At 50.5% G+C, this 22,225-nt stretch overlaps 1 protein-coding gene across 1 annotated transcript; it reads right to left on the bottom strand.

The window, feature by feature from the left end:
* Positions 1-707: 707 nt before the first annotated feature.
* SLC35E1 (solute carrier family 35 member E1) lies at positions 708-21,506 on the bottom strand. Its single transcript, XM_003915110.4, has 6 exons — positions 21,041-21,506; positions 20,607-20,677; positions 17,125-17,262; positions 15,299-15,424; positions 5,959-6,204; positions 708-4,725 (listed from the first exon to the last, which is right to left on the bottom strand). Exons 1-6 carry the CDS (start codon positions 21,459-21,461, stop codon positions 4,495-4,497), a joined length of 1,233 nt encoding a protein of 410 aa, XP_003915159.1. The 5' UTR covers positions 21,462-21,506; the 3' UTR covers positions 708-4,494.
* Between the last annotated feature and the right edge of the window lie 719 nt (positions 21,507-22,225).

Genomic DNA, 22,225 nt, shown 5'->3' with positions numbered 1-22,225 from the left:
GTGTGGTAGTGTGCACCTGTCTCAGCTACTTGGGAGGCTGAGGCAGGGGACTGACTTGAGTTTAGGGGTTTGATGCTGCAGTAAGCTATGGCTGTGCCACTGCAGTCCAGCTTGGGCAATAAAGTGAGACCCTGTCTCTTAAACCAAAAACATAACAGGCCAGATCGCTTGAGCCCAAACGTTTGAGACTAGCCTGGGCAACAAGGTGAAACTCCATCTTTACAAAAGATACAAAAATTAGCCAGGTTTGGTGGCGCGTGCCTGTATTGCAACTACTTGGGAGGCTGAGGTGGAAAGAACCGTTGAGTCTGGGAGGTTGCGGCTGCTGAGAGCCGGGATTGCGTCACTGCACTCCAGCCTGGGCGACAGAATGACATCCTGTCTCAAAAAACATGAAACAAACATACCAAAAAAAAGTTTCATAAGCACAGCTGCCACAACGTTCCTGGACTTCCCGTGTTATTCTGTTCAATAAAGTCACATCATTAATTTAGCTGTGCTCCTATTTTCATTGTATCATCTAATCGATTCACAAATCGCACGTCCTTATTTTTGGCTCAGGAGAAAAAACAAAGGTTGCAGTAAGTCCAGACGTGACAGCCAAGTTGGCTTGCTCTTTCTCCTCCTTCTACATTTTGTTGCTGGGCACACTGAACACAGGGTCACTCAAAAAGAGACCCTTGCTGACAAATCGGGACCAATTTTGATTCCCTGGAAACCATTTATTTTTGGTAAATGCCAGTGATGAATACACACGTCATTCCCGAAGAAAAGTCTATAGCATTTAAGTCTTGAAAACAGGTGACAATTGAAAAAAAAATTATAATATTTTCAGGTCTTTTAATAACTTAATGTTCTGTGTCCTTCAGGCTGTGAGACCTTAAGGTATTGGGGTCTGGTAATGTCTCACCTATAGCAAAGGGCCTGTTGGGTGACGTAGGACAAATACACAGCAAAATTCAGAAACTGCAAGTGCTTCCTCACTTGAACGGATCTGGCTTGACCCCTTTGTGACTGGGGCTTGACTGTTCCTAGAATGAATGACTTAAAATAAGGTGGTTAAAAATTCTCCTGTGAGTCTCGCCATAGTGAACAAACATGATTCAGAAATGCCTCCTTCTATAAAATGAAGGAGCTGGGTTGGAGTCAGTGTTACCAGCCAGACCACACCTTGGATGGGTAAAGGAAATTCCCTACCGCAGAGCCCAGCAGCGAGGAGGCCGACAGGAAGGCAGGCCTGCAGATGAAAGCATGCGAGTGGGGCATGTGGTGCGGGCACTGGCTGGGAAACCGGCCTTCCAGAGGTCAATGTCAGTCTGGCTGGGCACGGTGGCTCATGCCTGTCATCCTAGCACTTTGGGAGGCCACGGCGGACAGATCATTTGAGGCCAGGAGTTCGAGACCGGCCTGGCCAACACGGTGAAACCCTGTCTCTCCTAAAAATACAAAAAATTAGCCAGGTGTGGTGGTGCATGCCCGTAATCCCAGCTACACGGGGGGCTGAAGCACGAGAATCACTTCAACCCGGGGGATGGAGGTTGTAGTGAGTTGAGATTGCGCCACTGTACTCCAGCCTGGGCAACAGAGCAAGAATTCATCTCGTGGGGGGAAGTGGGGGGTGCGGCAGGGAAAGTGGACCTCCAAGTCTCAGAAATATTTGTCTTTTGATCTGCTGATTTGGTGTAATGTGATTGCCTCATTCATTCCAGTGTACGTACTTGCTGTAAATTTATATACAGAATTAAATAGCCCATTTATTAATTTATAAATCATAATAAAACCAAACAGTCATTTCCCCTCACCAGCAGATCTTGCATCGGAAAAGGAAAATAATATACAAATTTCAGCAACATCAGAGATTTCATGAAGCCTGAATGGTGGTCGAATTAATTTTGGAGTTCGATGACATGTTCAAAGATTCAGGTACTGTAATCACATAGACAACTCCCGTAATATCTCTCTGCAGTGCAAAATGATCCCTGTTTCTTGTCATTCACCAGTGAGAAAAATCCAACTGCAGACTTGACTGCCTTCAGTGAAGGCACGCGGCAAGTTCTTCTGACAAATAACAGCCTTCACGTCTTACACAGCAATTGTCTCAGCTTTGGGACCAAAGTATATACAAAGCAAGCGAACAAGAGACGAAGGAAGAGGGACACTTCTGAGGCCGGTGGTGCGGAAACTCACCACCAAGCAGGGTGGTCCAGGAGTGTCTCATGTGTCAGCTGACACAACATCTTAAATACAGAATTCCAAATGAAAGAAAAACAAAAAGAACAGGAGTCAAGCATAAGCGATGTTACTTCCTCTCTGAACGGGGAAAACATTTCACTCGCTGGGAGATAGAAGGTGAACCTCTCATTTGCTGCTCTCTCCCCTCAAGTGCCAGCAAGAAGCTGGGTGTGAAGAAGAAAGAAGGCAGCCATCACCTAAGACCCCACACAGGCCAAGCCGTGGTCCCCTCCATGAGGGCACGGTCCTTGCAAGAAGCTGTAAAAGACAGAGACCACAGCTCAGACCTGAGCACTCAGGGTTACCTACTGGGGTCTTGTCATATTCCTTATGTCGATTTCTGCCAAGACTCAACTGATTTTTTTTTGTTTTTTGAGACAGACTCTCACTCTGTCACCAAGGCTGGAGTGCTGTGGTGTGATCTCAGCTCACTGAAACCTGCACCTCCTGGGCTCAAGTGATTCTCCTGCCCCAGCCTCCCAAGTAGCTGGCATTACAGGTGGGTGCCATGATGCCTGGCTAATTTTTGTATTTTTAATAGAGACGGGGTTTCACCACGTTGGCCAGGCTGGTCTCAAACTCTAGTAATCCGCCGACCTCAGCCTCCCAAAGTGCTGAGATTACAGGCAGGAGCCACCACGTCTGGCCCCAGACTGACTCTTGACCAAAGAATCTGATTTGGCAAACCAAATCTTAGCGCAGTGTTAGCTCCTCGTCCCCTTACCCAGAACATGATTCAGATCCTAACATAAACACAAAAACAGGTCAGGGAACCAAAACACTGTGGTCTTGTCTATTACTATTGAGATAATGTTCATGATTCATTCTGTTTTCAGCAATTGTGACAATTTTGAAGCTTCTCCTGAAGCTTCAAAACACATTATTTCCTACTAAATACCAAAATGTGTCACACAGGCATCATCAGTGGGAACTTTTTTTTTTTTTGAGATGGAGTCTCGCTGTTACCCAGGCTGGAGTGCAGTCTCGGCTCACCACAACCTCCGCCTCCCAGGTTCAAGCGATTCGCCCGCCTCAACAGCCTGAGTAGCTGGGACTACAGGCGCACAACACCACACCCGGCTAATTTTTGTATTTTTAGTAGAGACAGGGTTTCACTATGTTGGCCAGGCTGGTCTCAAACTCCCGACCTCGTGATCCGCCCATCTTGGCCTCCCAAAGTGCTGGGATTACAGGTGTGAGCCACCGCGCCTGGCCAGGGAACTTTGTTTTTAAACTTTTAGAAACAAAACGGTTTTCAATCCGTAAGCCAGTCCTAATGCATCCCATAATGGGGAGCAAGGCAAAAACAGACACACACAACTACAAAATATTCCCTAGAAAAATGCAAGAGCCTCAGAAAATCAAGCTCTCTCTACCAAACCACCTACCAAGTCACCATAGAAGAGGTGAAGACTCTCTCAAAAGACAAGCGCCACAGAAACAGAGCTTGAAATACTGAACACGATTTCCCGAAGATCCTTCTCACCACCCCGAGAGAAGCACCCTGCTCTGTCGAGGGAAGAAGAGGCGGAGGAGAGCCAGCCGTTTCCCTTCCATCTGGATCTGGGTGGATGCCAACCCTGACGTGCAGGGCACAGCACCAGGCGGCAGGAACTGGATGCTAACTGCAATCGCTTTTTGCTTTGGAACATTTGCCAGGAACTTGCAAACTGCTAAAGGGATGACCAGGAAACTGGATCCATCTCTGTGGCTGGGGATGTTTTGAATGATTCTCGCAGGCTCCCTGTCTGCTTGGTGACCCTGTTGGTCCTATGCGTATCTGCGCCAGGGAATTAAAGTAGCCAGTCTGATGTTCTCAAGCACCGCCCTGGACACCCCCACTGCCAGCTCATGGTCTACAGCCACAGTGACCCCAGCGTTTCACACAGGGTCCTGAATGTTAATCTGGAATGCAGACACAAGTGCTCTGAGCTACACTGCTTGGGGAATAATTCCACATGGAAAGGTCCAACGTGGCCAAGATCTCCGCAGGGACACGGCCCTCAGATGACAGACTCCAGAAAGAAAGAGCATGAGACACCGTTCTCTGTTTAGGTTTGCCCAGAGCTCACGGCCGTCTGCACTGCAGGCAACGGATCCTCCTGCGGCTCACGGCGGGCCAGGAACCCCAGGTCTTCTGATGGAGACTTATGCACTGTCCCCTCGGCTGGGTTGTACATTCACTGATTGTCAGAAGTTTCTGATACTGCTGTGGGAGCCGGGGAAGGAGTCACAGAACAGTCTGATCCTGTCCTCTGGACTCTACACATCATAGCGGTTCAAACTGTATGAGTTTGGGTAGCTCTGTCGGCCGTACTGGAAGTGGTCTGTTAAGATGTTGTTGCGGCCATACTGATAGTCCCCGTGCTGGGGGAAGAGGAGGCCATTGTGGGGCTTCTCCAGTGGGCTCCGGTGACGCTCCTTGCTGCTCAGGTCTGCTGTGGTGACAGGGAGGAGGTGCTTCCTGGCTTGCTGGTTTGCATCGTACTTGGTCTGTGCCAGAAAGAGAGCAATGAAACAGGACATAAGGAAGAGCTCATAATTCACAGTCAATCAAATGGCTGGCCGTGGTGGCTCACACCTGTCATCTCAGCACTTTGGGAGGCCGAGGCAGGAGGATCACCTGAGCTCAGGAGTTTGAGACCAGCCTGAGCAACATGGCAAAACCCCGTCTCTACTAAAAATACAAAAAATTAACCGGGTGTGGTGGCGCATGCTCTAGTCCCAGCTATTCAGGAGTTCTGAGGCACGAGAATTGCTTGAACCCAGGTGGAGGAGGTTGCAGTGAGCTGGGATCATACCACTGCACTCCAGCCTGGGAGACAGAACAAGACGCCGTCTCAAAAAAAAAAAAAGTCAGTTAACCTCTGGGGCCAGCATAAGTCACAGGGCTTGAGTAAGGAAAGCAGACATGAATGGACCAGACCACAATGTGTGGAGAGACTCAGGAGGAAAGTCCTTGGCCAGGCGCGGTGGCTCACGCCTGTAATCCCAGTGCTTTGGGAGGCCCAGGCGGGGGGATCACTTGAGACCAGGAGTTGGAGACCAGACTGGGGCAAAACAGAGAGACCCCATATCTACATGTGTTAAGAAACAAATGAAGAGGTCAGGTGCGGTGGCTCACGCCTGTAATCCCAACACTTTGGGAGGCCAAGGTGGGTGGATCACCTGAGGTCAGGAGTTAGAGACTGGCCTGGCCAACATGGTGAAACCCCATCTCTACTAAAAACACAAAAATTAGTCGGGTGTGGTGGCAGGCGCCTGTAGTCCCACCTACTCAGGAGGCTGAGGCAGGAGAATTGCTTGAACCCAGGAGGTGGAGGTTGCAGTGAGCTGGGATGGAGCGCCACTGCAATCCAGTCTGGGTAACAGAGCGAGACTCCGTCTCAGGAAAAAAAAAAAAAAAAAAAAAAAAAGGAAGGCAAGCCCTCTCTGTTGTCTGTTTGCCATCCCATGTACTTAACACTGCACTAAACAGAGCCTTTGAGAGGAGGGAGGGAAATCCCCAGCTGAGACGCAGCCGGAGTGATTGGAGGACCTCAGGTTGCCTATGCAGGAAAAAGGAAGCCAGGGTGGGATGGGGCTACACCAAAATCATAAACCAGTCAGTGGCAAAGCTTTGACCTACAGCCCCAGCCTCCAGCGCCCGGGAGGCCCTTCCTTTTCTGACTTCCTGGGTGCTGAGGGGCCGGCTTCCTTCCCTGCCCAGCCTTCCCCAACTCTCACCTTGTTATAGAGGAAGACCCCCAGGATAGCGGTCATCATGCCTAAGACGTTGGTGCTGGTGACTGGGTTGCGCAGCATGATCAGGGACACCGTGATGACCATGATTCTCTTGGTGGCATTGGCTACCGAGTAGCTCAGGGGGCTGACGAGGTTGAGGATGCTAAAGGCGATGACATTCTGGGCAAAGTTACAGAAGCCGCTGACAGCCAGGAGCAGGAGTGTCCAGGGCCACTGGTAGACATAGGTCTGCAGAGACCGCAAAGCAAAGACAGCACTTCAGTGGGTGGCGGTGACCCCGCCTCCCTGTATCTACCTGGCAGGGTTAGGGGAAGGGATGCGGAGGGGCTCGTCTGGAGCCTCATGGTCCACAGGCAGCCAGCCCAGGCATGTCACCAAGAGACACTAGGTGCTTTAGGTCCATGACCTCAGCACCTCATGACACCACACAGCACGGGAAATCACCCACCATCTCCTGCCAAGGAAACAGGTGAAGCCAGGTCCCCAAAGGGTACCTAGCAAGACATAAGCCAAAGCCTTCCCTGGCCGTGAACAGCCAGGAACTCTGGGTTTAGCAAAGCAGTGGTCTGCTTGTTGGCCACAATGCATTCTACAGGGTGGGAGGTCCTGGGAAGGTGGCCCTGAGCCTGTGAAGCACCCGGTAATATGAAAGCCACAGATCTGCACCCATTGCTGTGAGGATAAAACAGAATCATAGCTTTGGAGGTGCTTTACAAGAATCTCAAGCTAAACAAACACAAGAGGTGATGTTATCATCAACAGTTGAGGCCAGGTGCAGTGGCTCATGTCTGTAATCCCAGCACTTTGGGAGGCTGAGGTGAGTGGATCACCTGAGGTCAGAAGTTCGAGACCAGCCTGACCAACATGGTAAAACTGTGTCTCTACTAAAAATACAAAATTAGTCGGGTGTGGTGGCGCATGCCTGTTAATTCCAGCTACTCGGTAGGCTGCAGCAGGAGAATCCCTTAAACCTGGGAGGCGGAAGGTCCAGTGAGCTGAGATTGCACCATTGTACTCCAGCTTGGATAACATGAGTGAAACTCCGTCTCAAAAAACAAACAAACAAAAAACAGTTTAGGTTGGGCGTGATGGCTCACGCCTGTAATCCTAGCACTCTGGGAGGCTAAGGAAGGAAAATCATTTGAGGGCAGCGTGGGCAACACAGTGAGACCCTGTCTCTACAGAAAAATAAAAAATTAGCCAGGCATGGTGGTGCACACCTGTAGTCCCAGCTACTTGGGAGGCTGAGGTGGGAGGATCGCTTGAGCCCAGGAGTTCAAGATTGCAGTGAAATACGGTGGTGCCACAGCACTCCAGCCTAGGCAACAGTGTAAGACACTGTCTCAAAAAAATCTCACAAAACTTTACCATCTGACCCTGAACAAAATGAGGCCATTCTGAATAAGGGATCAAGAAATCACAACTAGCAGACATCAGGGTCATGGAACCCCCCCAAATAATCTAGGCTGGTCCCAGGACAGGCAGACAGGTGAGAATCAGGTAGGCACCTCCCTGTAGGCCAATTTCCAGGCCACGCTGACCTTGGCCACAGTAGGACAGAGCTGGCTCAGCCCAGGGCGACTGATTGGCGGCCCGGCTGGAGCTGCAGGATGTCTGCCTGACTCCATCTCCACTGCACTCCAAGAGAGAAGGATCCCATGGTCCTCTCCAATGCAAGGAAGACACGTTTAGGCGACCAGCTCAATGTCAACCAAGTCAAGACCCAAACTCCCAAATGCAAGTCCATTTACCTGTGCCATACACCCTGCAGCTTCTGCAGGCAACCTCACTGGAGGAATAGCCCCTGTAATATATACGAGCCCACCAGGATGCCTCCATGGTGGGCCAGCCTGTTCTCCCAGGGTCGCTCCCTAAGGTGATTGGGTTAGGACTTCCAAGCTATTTTCTTCCTGCTTGCATAGGTATCTGTCTTCCGGGAAAGGAACCCAACCAATCTGGCTTAAAACAAAAAAAGATACATTAATAAGATGGACTGATGTGTCCACGCGGTGCACAATTCCAGGCATTTTAACAAATGCATCAATTCATGGAACCACCACGACCATCGGGGATTAGGACACTCCTGGGGGGCTTCTCTTTTGTCCTAACTCCCTCCTCCTACACCTGGCAACCATCCATGTTTTCTGTCGTGATCCGTGTGTCCTTGGGACATTGTCACAGAACTAGAATCACAAGGCTCAGAACCTTCGGAGACAGGCTGCTTTCACTCAGGGTAGCATATCTGCCATTAATCCAGGTTGTGAGGGACAAGAGTTGGCACCTTTTCACTGCTGAGTAATGTTCCACTGTATGTAACATTCCATGTATTAAAGTTTCTTCTCTCTTTTTTTTTTTTGAGATGGAGATTTGCTCTTGTCACCCTGGCTGGAGTGCAATGGTGCAATCTCAGCTCACTGCAACCTCTGCCTCCCGGGTTCAAGTGATTCTCCTGTCTCCGCCTCCTGAGCAGCTGGGATAATCACTGCCTTAAAGTCTTTGTCTGATAATCCCAACATCTGTGTCATTGCACTGTTGGCCCGTGTTGTCTTTTCCCAACCACCTGGAATTTCCTGGTTCTTCATAAACTATGTAATTTTGGCTGGAATCCCGGGCATTGAGCATATTATAAAAGTCCGGGTCTTATTCACATCCTATGAAGAATGTTGATGTTTTTTTAAGCAGGCAATTGATGATGCTGGGTTCAGGCTGCAGGCTTGACCAGCCTTCTGTGGGGTCATGGTTCCAATGTCAGTTATGTTTTCAAAGCCTTTCCAGTGGTATTTGGCTCTGTCCTGAGTCTGTGCTGCCCATGGTCAGTCTGAAAGCTGAGCGGTGGTCTCTCCCACAGTTCTGTTCTCAGTCTTTGGTATGCAGTTTAGGATCTGATCCTCACAACGTGTGACGCTCGGGGCGAGCCTGGGATTCTGTCAGCGACTTTATGAGGTCGCTGTCCTCAGCTCCTCCCTCCACACGATCTCCTGAGTACTTTCCAGTTTCCTAGTCCCTCCCTTTCATGGCCCTCCAGCCAGAAAGCTGGGGTTTAATCACCGCACTTGGCTGTTTACTTCCTGTGATTACAGCCCCATTTGAGGGTCAAGCAGTGACAGTACGGAGCAAGAACAAGCTGCAGAAGGGCTCTTCCCATGCTCCAAGGACCACGTTTCCTAAAACTGCAGAGGAAGGGTCCCCTCTCTCAGGGTTTTAGGTGGCTGTGGAAACTGCTGCTGCTGACAGAGGATTGTTGGGGGCCTGGGACACAAGAGATGAAGGCAAAAAAGAAAACACAAAAAAAACCTAACAGACAGCTGGGCGTGCCAGCTGGCGCCTGTAATCCCAGCACTTTGGGAGGCTGAGGTGGGGAGATGATCTGAGGTCAGGAGTTCGAGACCAGGCTGGCCAACATGGTGAAACCTCATCTCTACTAAAAATACAAAAATTAGCTGGGAGTGGTGGTGCGTGCCTACAATTCCAGCTACTCAGGAAGCTGAGGTGGGAGAATCGCTTGAACCTGGGAGGTGGAGGTTACAGTAAGCTAAGATTATACCACTGCACTCCAGTCTGGGTGACAGAGCGAGACTCCATCTCAAAACAAAACAAAACAAAACTGAAAAAAACAACAAAAATGAGAAGAAGTCTAACAGGCATCCAGGTGTGGTGGCTCGCGCCTGTAATCCTATCTCTTTGGGAGTTGAGGCGGGCAGATCACCTGAGGTCAGGAGTTCAAGACCAGCCTGGTCAACATGGTGAAACCCATCTCTACTAAAAAAAAAAAGAAAAGAAAAGAAAAGAAAAAAAAATACATAAAAATTAGCTGGGCGTGATGGCACGTGCCTGTAATCCCAGCTATATGGGAGGCTGGAGCAGGACAATCTCTTGAACCCTGGAGGCAGGGGTTGCAGCGAGCTGAGATCGCGCCACTGCACTCCAGCCTGGGTAACAGATCAAGACTCCATCTCAAAAAAAAAAAAAAAAAAAAAAAAAAAAAGGAAAAAGCCTAATAGGGGATTTCTTCCATTCTCTCTGAGGGTTAGGAGTCTCCTTTCCCACTCTCCAAACTCCAAACAGAGAACATCTCTGTTCTCATTCAGGGCCTGCATCTACCTTCTGAGCTGCCTCGTGTCCAGGCTGAAGACGCAGGAGGAACAAGAATGATGAACTCACCGCTGGCTCCAAGGCACCTTGAATTCTGGTCCTTCCCCGCAGCCATCTGCGGGCTACCATTTACTTCTTGGTTCTCAAGTAGCTGTTTCGTGCATTCTGTCCAAGTTTTGAAACCAGGCCGCCTGCTCCAGAGTCTAGGAATCCCCGCCTGTCTTTTGCCAAGCCATCTGGCAACTGGGCCAGGCATCTCTGGGAACTGCCCCCTCCAGCCTTTGATTCTTGGTAGACGGGAGAGCAGCAGATACCAGCTGACATTCTCCCATCTCATCCTCCTCCCGCCTGTTCTGCAGCACGGGCCTGCGACGACGCTAACTAACCTGCCATCTGTGTAGTCTACGTGGAAGATGCAAGACAAAGAGGGAACCCAGACATGTGGGAACCCCATCTTCAGACTGCAACATTAGTGAATACGGTGTGTGCCTAGGGCTGCTATTAAAATACACAAGGTCATGCTCATGTTACAAAACACATGGGCCAGGTGTGGTGGCTCACAGCTGTAATCCCAGCACTTTGAGAGGCCAAGGTGGGAGGAAGGCTTGAGGCCAGGAGTTCAAGACCGACCTGGGCAACAGTGGGAGACCCTGTCTCTACAAAAAGAAAACAAAACAAAACACCACAAACATAACATACATAGCCTCAACTAAAAAAAAGGAGGTTACTCAATGTATTACAACAACAAAAAAAGATAATCACCAGAACAACAATAATAACACAAAATGTCCTAAGTGCAAGAAAAGCAAAGACAAAAGACCACAGCAAAAGCCTGTATGTTCCTGTCCATGTGTGGACACATACATACCCTAATGAGCTGTAACACAGAACAGCAGAGGAACCGGCGGGAAACCCACTGACAATATTACACAGCCCTACGAGAAATGAGAAAGGCCTTCTGTGTCGTTATGAAGAGCTCTCCAGGATGATGAGATGAAATGAACAAAGCGCGGAAGAGTTCAGCTCCCCTTCAGTATCCACGGAGGACTGGTTCTAGGTACCCCTGTGGATCCCAACATCTATAGATGTTCAAGTCCCTTTTATAAAACAGTTTAGTATTTGCATGTAATCCATGCATATCCTCCCATTTACTTGAAATCATCGCTAGATTACTTATAATACCTAATGCAAATGCTATACAAATAATTGTTATACTGTATTATTTAAAAATATGTATTATTCTTTATTGTAGTATTGTAATTGTTTTTCTACCATATATTCTCAATTCGCAGTTGGTTGAATCCACTAGTGTAGAACCCACAGATATGGACAGATGACTGTCTATTAATATTTATTTTTGAGACAGGGCCTGGCTCTGTCATGCTGGCTGGGGTGCAGTGGCTCAATCATGGCTCACTGCAGCTTTGACCTTCCTGGGCTCAAGTGATCTTCCCATCTCAGGCTCCCAAGCAGCTGGGACTACAGGCATGTGCCACCATGCCGGGTGAATTTTTGGTTTTGTTTTACATAGAGATGGGGTTTTGCCATGTTGCCCAGGCTGGTCTCAAACTCCTGAGGCTAAAGCAATCTGCCTGCCTCTGCCTTCCAAAATACTGGGATCACAGGTGTGAGGCACTGTGCCTGCCCTGTATATTTAAAAAGCTACTTTTTGGGCTGGGCATGGTCGCTCACGCCTATAATTCCAGTACTTTGGGAGGCCGAAGTGGGTGGATCACCTAATGTCAGGAGTTCGAGACCAGCCTGGCCAAAATGGTGAAACCCCGTTTCTACTAAAAATACAAAAAAAATTAGCTGGGCATGGTGGTGGCTGTCTGTAGTCCCAGCTACTCGGGAGGCTGAGGCAAGAGAACTGCTTGAATCCGGGAGGCGGAGGCTGCAGTGAGCCGAGATCATACCATTGCGAGTGAAACTCTGGCTCAAAAAATAAAATAAAATAAAATAATAAAATAAAAAGCTACTCTGTGTGTAAGAAGGACAGAGGGTGGTTATACATGCAAATTTGCTTGTATTTGCAAAAATATGGAACAGGTGAACCAGGAGCCTAAGAAATGGTATCCATGGTCGGGGAGGGGACAGGGTGGAGGGGACAGGAATCATGGCCAGACTTCTTCATTTTTTTCATTTTTATGAGACACAGTCTCGCTGTGTCACCCGGGTTGGAGCGCAGTGTCGTGATCTTGGCTCACTGAAAGCTCCGCCTATCTAGTAGCTAGGATTGTAGGTGTACGCCACCATGCCGGCTAATTTTTATATTTTTTCTAGAGATGGGGTTTCCCCATGTTGGCCAGGCTGGTTTCGAACTCCTGGCCTCAAGGGATCCACCCACCTCGGTCTCCGACAGTGCTGGGATTCCAGGTGTGAGCCACTGCACCCGGCCTGCAAAGAAATACTAACCTTCTCTCAGCACTCTAGTTCCAGTTGTGCCATGGGAATGTTCACTCTGAAGCGATTATATGAGTGAGTATACAGTAGAATAACATCAGTGAATAACTGGGGTAGAATAAGCAACCAAGAAAACGAGGAGAGGAACCAAGCATACCAGCAACAAGAACTAAATACGAAATTCAACACGGCAAAGATCTGGACTATTCAACTGAAAGTGAAACTAACTGCTAGGAACTCTTTGCTGCTGCCCCAGGTATGTACCTCCTAATTTCTCACAGTAAAGGCTGAACAACAATGACGACCCAGCAGCAAAAAACACCCACGGCGCCTGGATCGTGTCTTTAAACACCGCTCCCCACTAATGGCACCTGGAGCCCTGAAGGAGGGGCTGACTGCAGCTCTGGGATGGGAAGTACACAAGGTGAAGGCAGGCATCCCGCTGGGCGATAAATGCTCACCCACAGGGCTGGCTATAAGGGCAGGGAACCAATCAGAGGGGCTCCAGTGGCTAAGACAGGACAATTTTTTTTCATTTTCTTTTTTTTTGGTTTGTTTTTTTGTTTTTAAGATGGAGCCTTGCCCTGTCGCCCAGGCTGGAGTATGGTAACGCAATCTCGGCTCACCGCAACCTCCGCCTTCCAGGTTCAAGCGATTCTCCTGCCTCAGCTTCCTGAGTAGCTGGGATTACAGGCAGGCGCCACCATGCCTGGCTAATTTTTGTATTTTCTGAAGAGATGGGGTTTCACCAGGTTGGCCAGGCTGGTCTTGAACTCCTGACCTCAAGTGATCTGCCCACCTCGGCCTCCCAAAGTGCTGAGATTACAGGCTTCAGCCACTGCGCCTGGCCAAGACAGGACAATTTGACTAGGAAAACAAGTAATTCATGCAACTGACAAACACATAAAGTTCACAATGATGCTGGAGAAAAAAAGAGAACCCCTTCCCTACCCCCAACAAACCCTCAACTCTGGTCAACATTTGGAGTAAGCTCCAACTCTCTATCCTGAAAATCAGTCATCAAAAGGAACAGTTAAGCATTAAACTGCCTTTCTCGTACCATACTTCAAGGTAACAAACTAGTCCTGGCAGATGGAAAGTTCTTCATAGAGGAATTACAGCTCATCAATGTGAAAGGAAAGTGAGAAAAGTGAGCCATGGTTTACTGACTGGGAAAATAGAGGTAATATCCACTACTTCAGCAGGTGGAGCCAAGGATTAAAGATAAGAAATGTCACAAATCCAGCTAGACCACATTAAGACCTCAATAAATATTTACTTTTTCTTTCTAACTCGAGTCTGGAAGAATCACACTGGCCTCCTCCTCACTGCAGGCACCTGCATTCATTTATAACACATTCTCTGAAGGCAGACCCTGTAGGTGTCAGAAAGATTCAACGTGGAGCAAATGGAAATAGAGACCAGGGAGGAACTGAGCTGCACACAGTTGTCCTGGCCTGTCTTGTCTTCTTTTCTTTTTCCTTTCCCTTTTTTCTTTTCTTTGCTTTTCTATTCTTTTTTTTTTTTTTTTTTTGAGATGGAGTTTCACTCTTGTGGGCGAGGCTGGATTGCAGTGGTGCAATTGCAGTTGCAATCTCTGCCTCCCGGGTTCAAGCAATTCTCCCACCTCAGCCTCCCAAGTGGCTGGGATTATAGGTGTGCACCACCATGCCTGGCTAATGTTGTATTTTTAGTAGAGACGGGTTTTCACCATATTGGTCAGGCTGGTCTCGAACTCCTGACCTCAAGTGATTCACATACCTTCACCTCCCAAAGTGCTGGGATTATAGGCGTGAGCCACCACACCTAGGCAGCGCACAATTTTCTTTTCTCTTTCTTATTTATTTATTTTTTGAGACAGAGTCTCGCTCTGTCACCCAGGATGAAGGGCAGTGGCACCATCTCAGCTCACTATAACTGCCACATCCTGGGTTCAAGTGATTCTTCTGCCTCAGCCTCCCGAGTAGCTGGGACTACAGGTGCGAGCCACCATGTCTGGCCAATTTTTGTATTTTTGGTAGAGATGGGGTGTCACCATATTGGCCAGGCTGGTCTCAAACTCCTGACCTCATGATCCACCCGCCTCGGCCTCCCAAAGTGCTGGAATTACAGGCGTGAGCCACCGTGCTCGACCATTTTTTTTTTTTTTTTTTTGGCCAGCGCAGTTTTCAAAGTTCCAGGGCTGGCAACGCACAGTGGCTCACATCTGTACTCCCAGCACTTTGGGAGGCCGAGGCAGATCTCTTAAGACCAGGAGTTCAGGACCAAACTGGGCAACACAGTGAGATCCTGTCTCTCCAAAAACAGTAAAAAAAAATGAGCCAGGCATGGTGGTACTCGCTTGTAGTCCCAGTTACTTGGGGGGCTGAGGTGGGAGGATCGCTTGAGCCCCGGGTTGAGGTCAAGGCTGCAGTGAGTCATGATTGTACCACTGCACTCCAGTCCTGGCAACAGAGCAAGGTTCTGTCTCTAAAAAATAAACATTTAAATTAAAAAATGAGGAAAAATAAAAAGTCAATGTGCTCTCTGGACCATACTGTCAGGACATGAAAGGGTCACCTTCTCTTCCTTGATGCTACTGGCGCCCACACAGCAGCTATCAGCACCTGGGATCAAGCACACCAGAGAAGGAAACGCACGGAAACCCACTTCCTCAACAGTGTGCACCGCCACTGTGAGTCATTACAGAGGGCTGACGGCTGAAAGGGCTGGCTGTCAGGTGCCCAAAAAACACCCCAATGTTAACATGCAGCTACAGCTCCTCAGCAAAGCACCTATTTTGGAACTAGCCAAGAAAATGGCGTGTTCTTGGTGCTGTCCAACTCACCAAGTCACTGCTGACCAGGAAAGCCGAGAGGTCTACCAGAACCCAGGTGGGGATCATAAAGAAGACGGCGTGGCAGCCCAGGATGTTGAGCAGCCGGAGATGGTGGATCCGTGAATCTCGCAAGACCTGGAAAGGGAAAGCCTCTTTAGAGGGTGATTAAAACTATAAGTGGCAAAAAGGGCTCCAGTGACTCAGGCCCCAAACACAGTGGCTGGACATTAACCCCGACATCTGAGCTTGAACACCAAACCTGCAAGTGCATTTGTGAGGACACACACAGCACAGGCCTGAAACAAGCACCATGTTCCACGCATAAACGACTGAGAAAAGAAAACAAAAATGTTACAGTAACAACAGCCAAAGTTGGTAGGAGGACGAAGTGAAGTAGGCACTCTGAAATTCCACTGGTTTGAGGCAAAATTGGTATAACCTTTCTAGAATACGACCAGACAAACTATATTAAGAGTGATAGGCCGGACGCGGTGGCTCAAGCCTGTAATCCCAGCACTTTTGGGAGGCCGAGACGGGCGGATCACGAACAGGAGATCTAAACCATCCTGGCTAACACGGAAACCCCATTCTTACCAAAAATACAAAAAACTAGCCAGCGACGTGGCAGGCGCCTGTAGTCCCAGCTACTCGGGAGGCTGAGGCAGGAGAATGGCGAACCGGGGAGGCGGAGCTGCAGTGAGCGAGGATCACGCACTCACTCCAGCCTGGGCGACAGAGCCGCAGACTTCTGTCTCAAAAAAAAAAAAAAAAAAAAAAAGGAGTGATAAACGTTTCATACCCTCTAACCTGAGAACTGTAAGCCTATCATAATGAAATAACTGAGACAGGAAAACATCACACACATAATTGTATCTACATTACAATGAAAAGTTAGAAATAACTGGTATTTCCAATAGGGAAACTGCATTAACCATGGTACCTGAAAAGTGTGTGATTATCACAGGTTAAGAGAGCATTTTTTTTTTTTTTTTTTTGAGACAGGGTCTCACTATTTGTATTGCCCGGCTGGTCTCAAACTCCTGGCCTCAAGTGATCCTCCTGTCTTGGCCTCCCAAAGTGCTGGGATTATAGACGCAAGCCACTGCACTAGGCTTCAACAAGTTTTGAAATTTTGTTTTAAATTGAACTTTTCAGCTAGGCCTGGTGGCTAATGCCTGTAATCCCAGTGCTTTGCAAGGCTGAGGTGTGAGGATCACTTGAGCCTCGAAGACTGAGGCTGCAGTACGCTATGATTGTGCCACTGCACTCCAGCCTGGGCGACAGTGAGCTCTGGTCTCAGTAAAAGAGCTTTTCTCTATTTTTTTCTTATTGAGCACATTAACTTTATAATAGAATTTTTTTTTTTTTTTTTTTTTGAGATGGAGACTCACTCTTGCCCAGGTTGGAGTGCAGTGGTGCAATCTTAGCTCACTGCAACCCCTGCTTCCTGGGTTCAAGCAATTCTTGTGCCTCAGTGTCTGGAGTAGCTGGGATTACAGGTGCATGCCACAATACCTGGCTAATTTTTGTGTTTTTAGTAGAGATGGGGTTTTGCCATGTTGGTAATGCTGGTGTTGAACTCCTGGCCTCAAGTGAACCGCCCGCCTTGGCCTCCCAAAGTGCTGGGATTATAGGTGTGAGCCACTGCGCCCGGCCAAAAAATCAAAACTATTTAAAAAGCAAAATGACAAACAGAAAATCAGCAGATTGGCAATCAAGATTTTTCTGCTCCAATAGCAAAGAAATTTCGACTCAGCCTGTTTTTCCAATGCCACCAGCTTGCCACCCGCACACCCCTGAAACCCCATGCACGTCCGCTGATGGTACCCAAATACCTTTTTGGAGAAAATGTTCTGAAGCGAGAAGCACAGCGTGGCGGCGAGGGCGCTGACGAGCCCCCACATGTCGAAAGACAACTCGGTGACGGTGGCCAGCAGGACGCCGCTGATGATGGGGATGAGTGACAAGTACACCTGCAGGAAGAGGTCATCAAGAAGGGCCCACAGGCCAGACTAGAGCTGGGCCGCCCACCACAGAGGCCCAGGGAAAGGCCTCTCTCCTCCCTCAGCAAAGGGATACTACCTAACACTTTGAAAATGGTGTTTGCTGTGCCAGTGATGCTCCGGGGGGTGGCTCGGGGCAGGTGGTTATTAGAGCGCCAGAGGCAGGGCTTATCTGTGGGTAGCCCTATTCCCATACGGTCACCCTCATTAAGAGCCTCTGCTTAGGGCCACAGCCCAGGGCTGGTCCTAACTCCACAGATCTATTCAGCTGCCCCTGACACACCAGGGTTTGAAGCCCTGATCCTCTGTAAGGCTCTCCCTTCCCTCTTTTTAAAAAACAGTTTTTTTTGAGACTGACTCTCACTCTGTCACCCAGGCTAGAGTGTAGTGGCACGATCTTGGCTCACTGCAACCTCCGCTTCCTGGGTTCAAGCAATTCTCCTGCCTCAGACTCCCCAGTAGCTGGGATTACAGGCATGTGCCACCATGCCCGGCCAATTTTTTTTGTACTTTTAGTAGAGGTAGGATTTCGCCATGTTGGCCAGGCTAGTCTTGAAGTCCTGACCCACATGATCCATCCACCTCGGACTCCCAAAGTACTGGGATTACAGGTGTGAGCCACCGTGCCCAGCTCCCATTCCCTCTTACTTCAGGCTCTTCCAGTATGGTTACTCCTGGCTGGGACACTCCACTGATGCCTTCTCCTCCCGCTGACCTCCTGCCTTCACAAGGAAAGCTTTCTCCAACCCACCTCCACCTTGGGAGGCTTCTGTGCTGTGTTCCCAGGGCCACTGCCTGGGCTTCCCCAGCAGAGAGCTCTCCACCCACTCTTTTTTTTTGAGATGGAATCGCACTCTGTCGTCAGGCTGGAGTGCAGTGGTACAATCTCTGGCTCACTGCAACCTCTGCCTCCTAGGTTCAAGTGATTCTCCTGCCTCAGCTTTCCGAGCAGCTGGGACTACAGGTGCCTACCACCATGCCCAGCTAATTTTTGTATTTTTAGTAGAGATGGGTTTTACCATGTTGGCCAGGATGGTCTTGATCTCTTGACCTCGTGATCTGCCCACCTCGGCCTCCAAAAGTGCTGGGATTACAGGAGTGGGCCACCGCGCCCGGCCTCTCCACCCACTCTGTTACATCATCCAGTTCCATTAGTGTACAACCTTAGGGCAGGTCCTTGTTCGCTGCTTTATCCTGGTGCCTAGCACACTCAATAGCCGCTAGCTGAATGAACGAGTAGCAAACATAGTGACAGAAAGCCTTCAACAAGGTCTGGCATGCGGGGCTAAACGGCTCCCAACTGCCAGCATCCACCGGGATCCATTCCCGCATGTCCAGCTCTTCTGACTCTTGGCTCAACCCTGTCCTACCAAGAATACTCTTCACTTTGGGAGGCCGAGGAGGGCAGATCACTTGAAGTCAGGAGTTTGAGACCAGCCTGACCAACATGATGAAACCCTGTCTCTGTTGAAAACACAAAAATTAGCCAGGAGTGATGGTAAGCGCCTGCAATCCCGGCCACTCAGGAGGCTGAGGCAAGAGTTGCTTGAACCCAGGAGGCGGAGCTTGCAGTGAGCTGAGATCTCACCACTGCCCTCCAATCTGGGCAATAGAGCGAGACTCTGTCTCAGAAAAACAAACAAACAAACAAACAAACACTCTTAAGGAGAGGTAGGAGAGGTGGAGATCTTAGGACGGAGTGGTCAGGCCACAGGGAGGGCAGAGTGGGGGCTGTGGACCTGAATTCCAGCTTCCCCAATACCGGGCTGTGGCCCTCAGGTACATGATTCTCCCCTCTCAGTCCATCTCAGGAAAACCTGAGATCAGGAATGATGACTACCAGCCTTATCTGCCTTGCAGGGCAGGTTCCTAGAAGTTATGATGTCATTATAATTAGTCTGGCTGTCTAACCGGGTCAATTCCCAGTCTTTCCTCACTGTGTGAAGTTTCCGGCTCCTTGCCCAAGCTGGGTACAATGTCCCGTACAACGGGGAAACCTGATAAACACGATGATATCCGGTGATGCAGCTACACACCTCTGGGAAAACTTTGACTTCCCAGGAGCCAAGTCACAGTCTGACATCACCCTGGGGGAGCGGGACTGCAGAGCACACACAGGTCTTGCTGGGACAAAGACAGGCGGGAATTAAAAAAAAAAAAAAAAAATCAGCCATAGGTGGCCCAATTTCTATAAGCCGATCCAGGGCACTGCCTCTCTGAGTTACATAAAACACAAGATGCCAGAAACCAACCACTTGGAAAAGAGGCACGGTGTCCAGCATGAAATGGATTCCAGCTGGGACGACAGGCACCCAACTTCCACTTAAGGATACCGGACAAAGCTATCTCTGGCTAAAGCCATGGCTATTCTTGCCCCAAGCCAGGAAATACCCTGGTTTGGCATCTTGAACCGAATTTGGACTGTGCCCAAAGCATCCTCCTTATGCAGCCCTGAGTCCTGTGTGCTGCTTTCGCTTCTGTTCCCAGACCATCACAACTTCTGGCTGTTTTAATTTCTAAGACTTTGCTGGATTTTGCCAAGATCAAACTCCTTTGATCGTGTCTGGCTTCGGATCCCAGAGGTCCCCTGACAGCTCTCTCTTGTAAAGAAGTGAAAACCTAGCCAAGTGCAGTGGCTCACGCCTGTAATCCCAGCACTTTGGGAGGCTGAGGCAGACTGATCACTTGAGGTCAGGAGTTTGAGACCAGCCTGGCAACATAGTGAAACCCTGTTTCTATTAAAAATACAAAAAAAAAAAAAAAAAAAAAAATTAGCCAGGTGTGGTGTTGCATGTCTGTAGTCCCAGCTACTCGGGTGGCTGAGGCAGGATAATTGCTTGAACCTAGGAGGCAGAGGTTGCAGTGAGCTGAGATTGTGTCACTACATTCCAGGATGGGCAACAGAGTAAAACTCCGTCTCAAAAAAAGTGTAAACCTATCCCACAGCGTTCTGATCCGTCCCTAGTCCCACTGGAAAGGCCACACATGGGGTGTACGGCCAAAATGTGACCAACCCATTACCTACCAGCAAACCCAGGTAGGGTATGGGAGGAAAATTGTATCTGAAAGGGACAACACTGTTCCTAAGACCACACAGCAGAGATCACAGAGGTACACATACTCCACACACTATTGCTCACAGCGTGATTCTAGAACTTGAGTAGTAAGAGGCCACTGGAGGCCTCTACACTGACTTCCCTATTTGACAGGAAGCCAGGCAGCCTGCAGACCAGGATCCTGACCACGTCACCAGTTGGCAACAGGGAGGAACCCCCTGGAGTTCCCACCTGCCCAGAGTCCCTGCCCGGGGTTACCTTGGTGCTCTGCTTCTCCTTCATAATGATCCGGGACAGGAGGACCACCCAGATGGGCATGGTGGCCTTGACTGCAAAGAGAGGGAAGGGCACTCAGGGGGCTGCCTGTGTTCCAGGGCCCAACCTGTTCCACCTCCACGGCTGGATGGGAGGGCTTGGCAGCCCCTCAGACCTCTTCACCCCTTCTCTGTCGGTAGGGCTGCCTCCCACCACGGCAGTTGTGGTCTGTCTTGCTTACCTCCCAGCTCTCTTCTCAGCCCCTTTTCTCCCTAAGAATCCTGTGCGTGTCCCTCCCCTACCAAAAGCCTTGGTAGCCCCTCTGCTGACTTCTCAGTCCGGCGGGACGCGCCCCGGGCGGCGCACTCCTTTCTATGCGCCCAAGACCCAAGCTGCGCGCCCCGGCCGCCGCCCCCTAGGCCGGGCGCGGAACCTACCAGTGTGTGCATAAGACACGGGCACCTTCCAGATGCTGACGTGCGCTGACACGGACGCGAAGTACTTGCCGAAGGCGAGCGGCAGCACGTAGCGCGGGTAGAAGCGCGGCGGCAGCAGCGGGCCGGACGACGGATGCGGACTGGGTCCGGGGCCCGAGACGGGCGGCGCGGGGGGCACGCGCCAGGCGCGCAGCAGTGGCGGGAGCCCAGCGCACAGAGCTAGGATGTGGCACAGCGACACGGTCACCGGGAACGGGAAGGCGCTCAGGATCACTTTGTTGACCACGTTGCCGCCCGCGCTCAGCGCGTACCACAACAGGCACAGCGCCGCCACCCGCGCGCCCTCGCGCGCCCCGCTACTGCTGCTTGCTGCGCCCGGGCCCCCCGCGCCAGGGCCCGCGCCCACCGCAGCCGCCGCCATCCTGCCCCAGCGGCCGCCCCTTCCCGCCCGTCCGACGGCCCGACGCCGGGCGGGGGCGGGGCTGGGCGGGGGCGGGCGCTCCGGCCTAAGCCGTTTCCCATTGGTCGCTGCCTCTGTGCGTCATCCCACCGCGCCGGCCGACGCGCCAGCCACCACGTCTCGAGTGCAGGCCCAGTCCGCTGTAGATGCGCTTCCGGCGAGGGCGGAGCCGAGGCCGGAAGCGGAAGAAGGGGACGGAGACCTGGATCCAAGCTGTAGCACCTGAGACGTGGGCGGTCCCAGTGACCGGGAGCCAGAACTCGAGCGGAACAGGCGAGCAGGAGCGCGGAGGGCTTTGCAGCGTCGGCGTCTGTGCGTGGGCCAAATATCAGGGCCTCTACCAGGGGTACATGGGCACCCCCTAACTAGATTCCTGTTGGCTGGCGGCGGCTGACACCGAAGGTAAAAGACCTTTTGGGGAAAGAAACCAGTTGTGAAAAGCTCTTGAGCTAAACTTGCTCTGCAAACTGGGGCGCACGCGCGTGGCCAAACTCTGGCAGTGGGACTATCCCGGAGCACTCGGTCCCTGGAATCATGTTCTGGAAACCGCCGCGACGTGCGCAGTTCTCGGGCCTGGCCCTCGTATCATCGCACTGAATCCTAGGAACGCCGTGCGGTAGGTATCACCATTCCCATTTCACCGACCGAAGTCCAGAATGGGGAAGCGACTTGTCATAGGCTTCCTGGCCACTCTGGGGACCGTGGCCGTGGCAGCGTCCTTAGAC

This window comes from Papio anubis, chromosome 20 (genome assembly GCF_008728515.1).
Source record: "Papio anubis isolate 15944 chromosome 20, Panubis1.0, whole genome shotgun sequence".
NCBI lineage: Eukaryota > Metazoa > Chordata > Mammalia > Primates > Cercopithecidae > Papio > Papio anubis.
This window is presented reverse-complemented; position numbering and strand designations above follow the sequence as displayed.

Bases quoted from the DNA above. Each gene is read 5' to 3' on its own strand.
- SLC35E1 (XM_003915110.4), bottom strand. From the start codon at position 21,461: ATGGCGGCGGCTGCGGTGGGCGCGGGCCCTGGCGCGGGGGGCCCGGGC. The intron at 17,263-20,606 runs GTAACCCCGGGC...CTCTTCCTGCAG, and splicing joins AGGAGAAGCAGAGCACCAAG to GTGTACTTGTCACTCATCCC. The intron at 15,425-17,124 runs GTATTTGGGTAC...TTCCCTTTCCAG, and splicing joins AGAACATTTTCTCCAAAAAG to GTCTTGCGAGATTCACGGAT.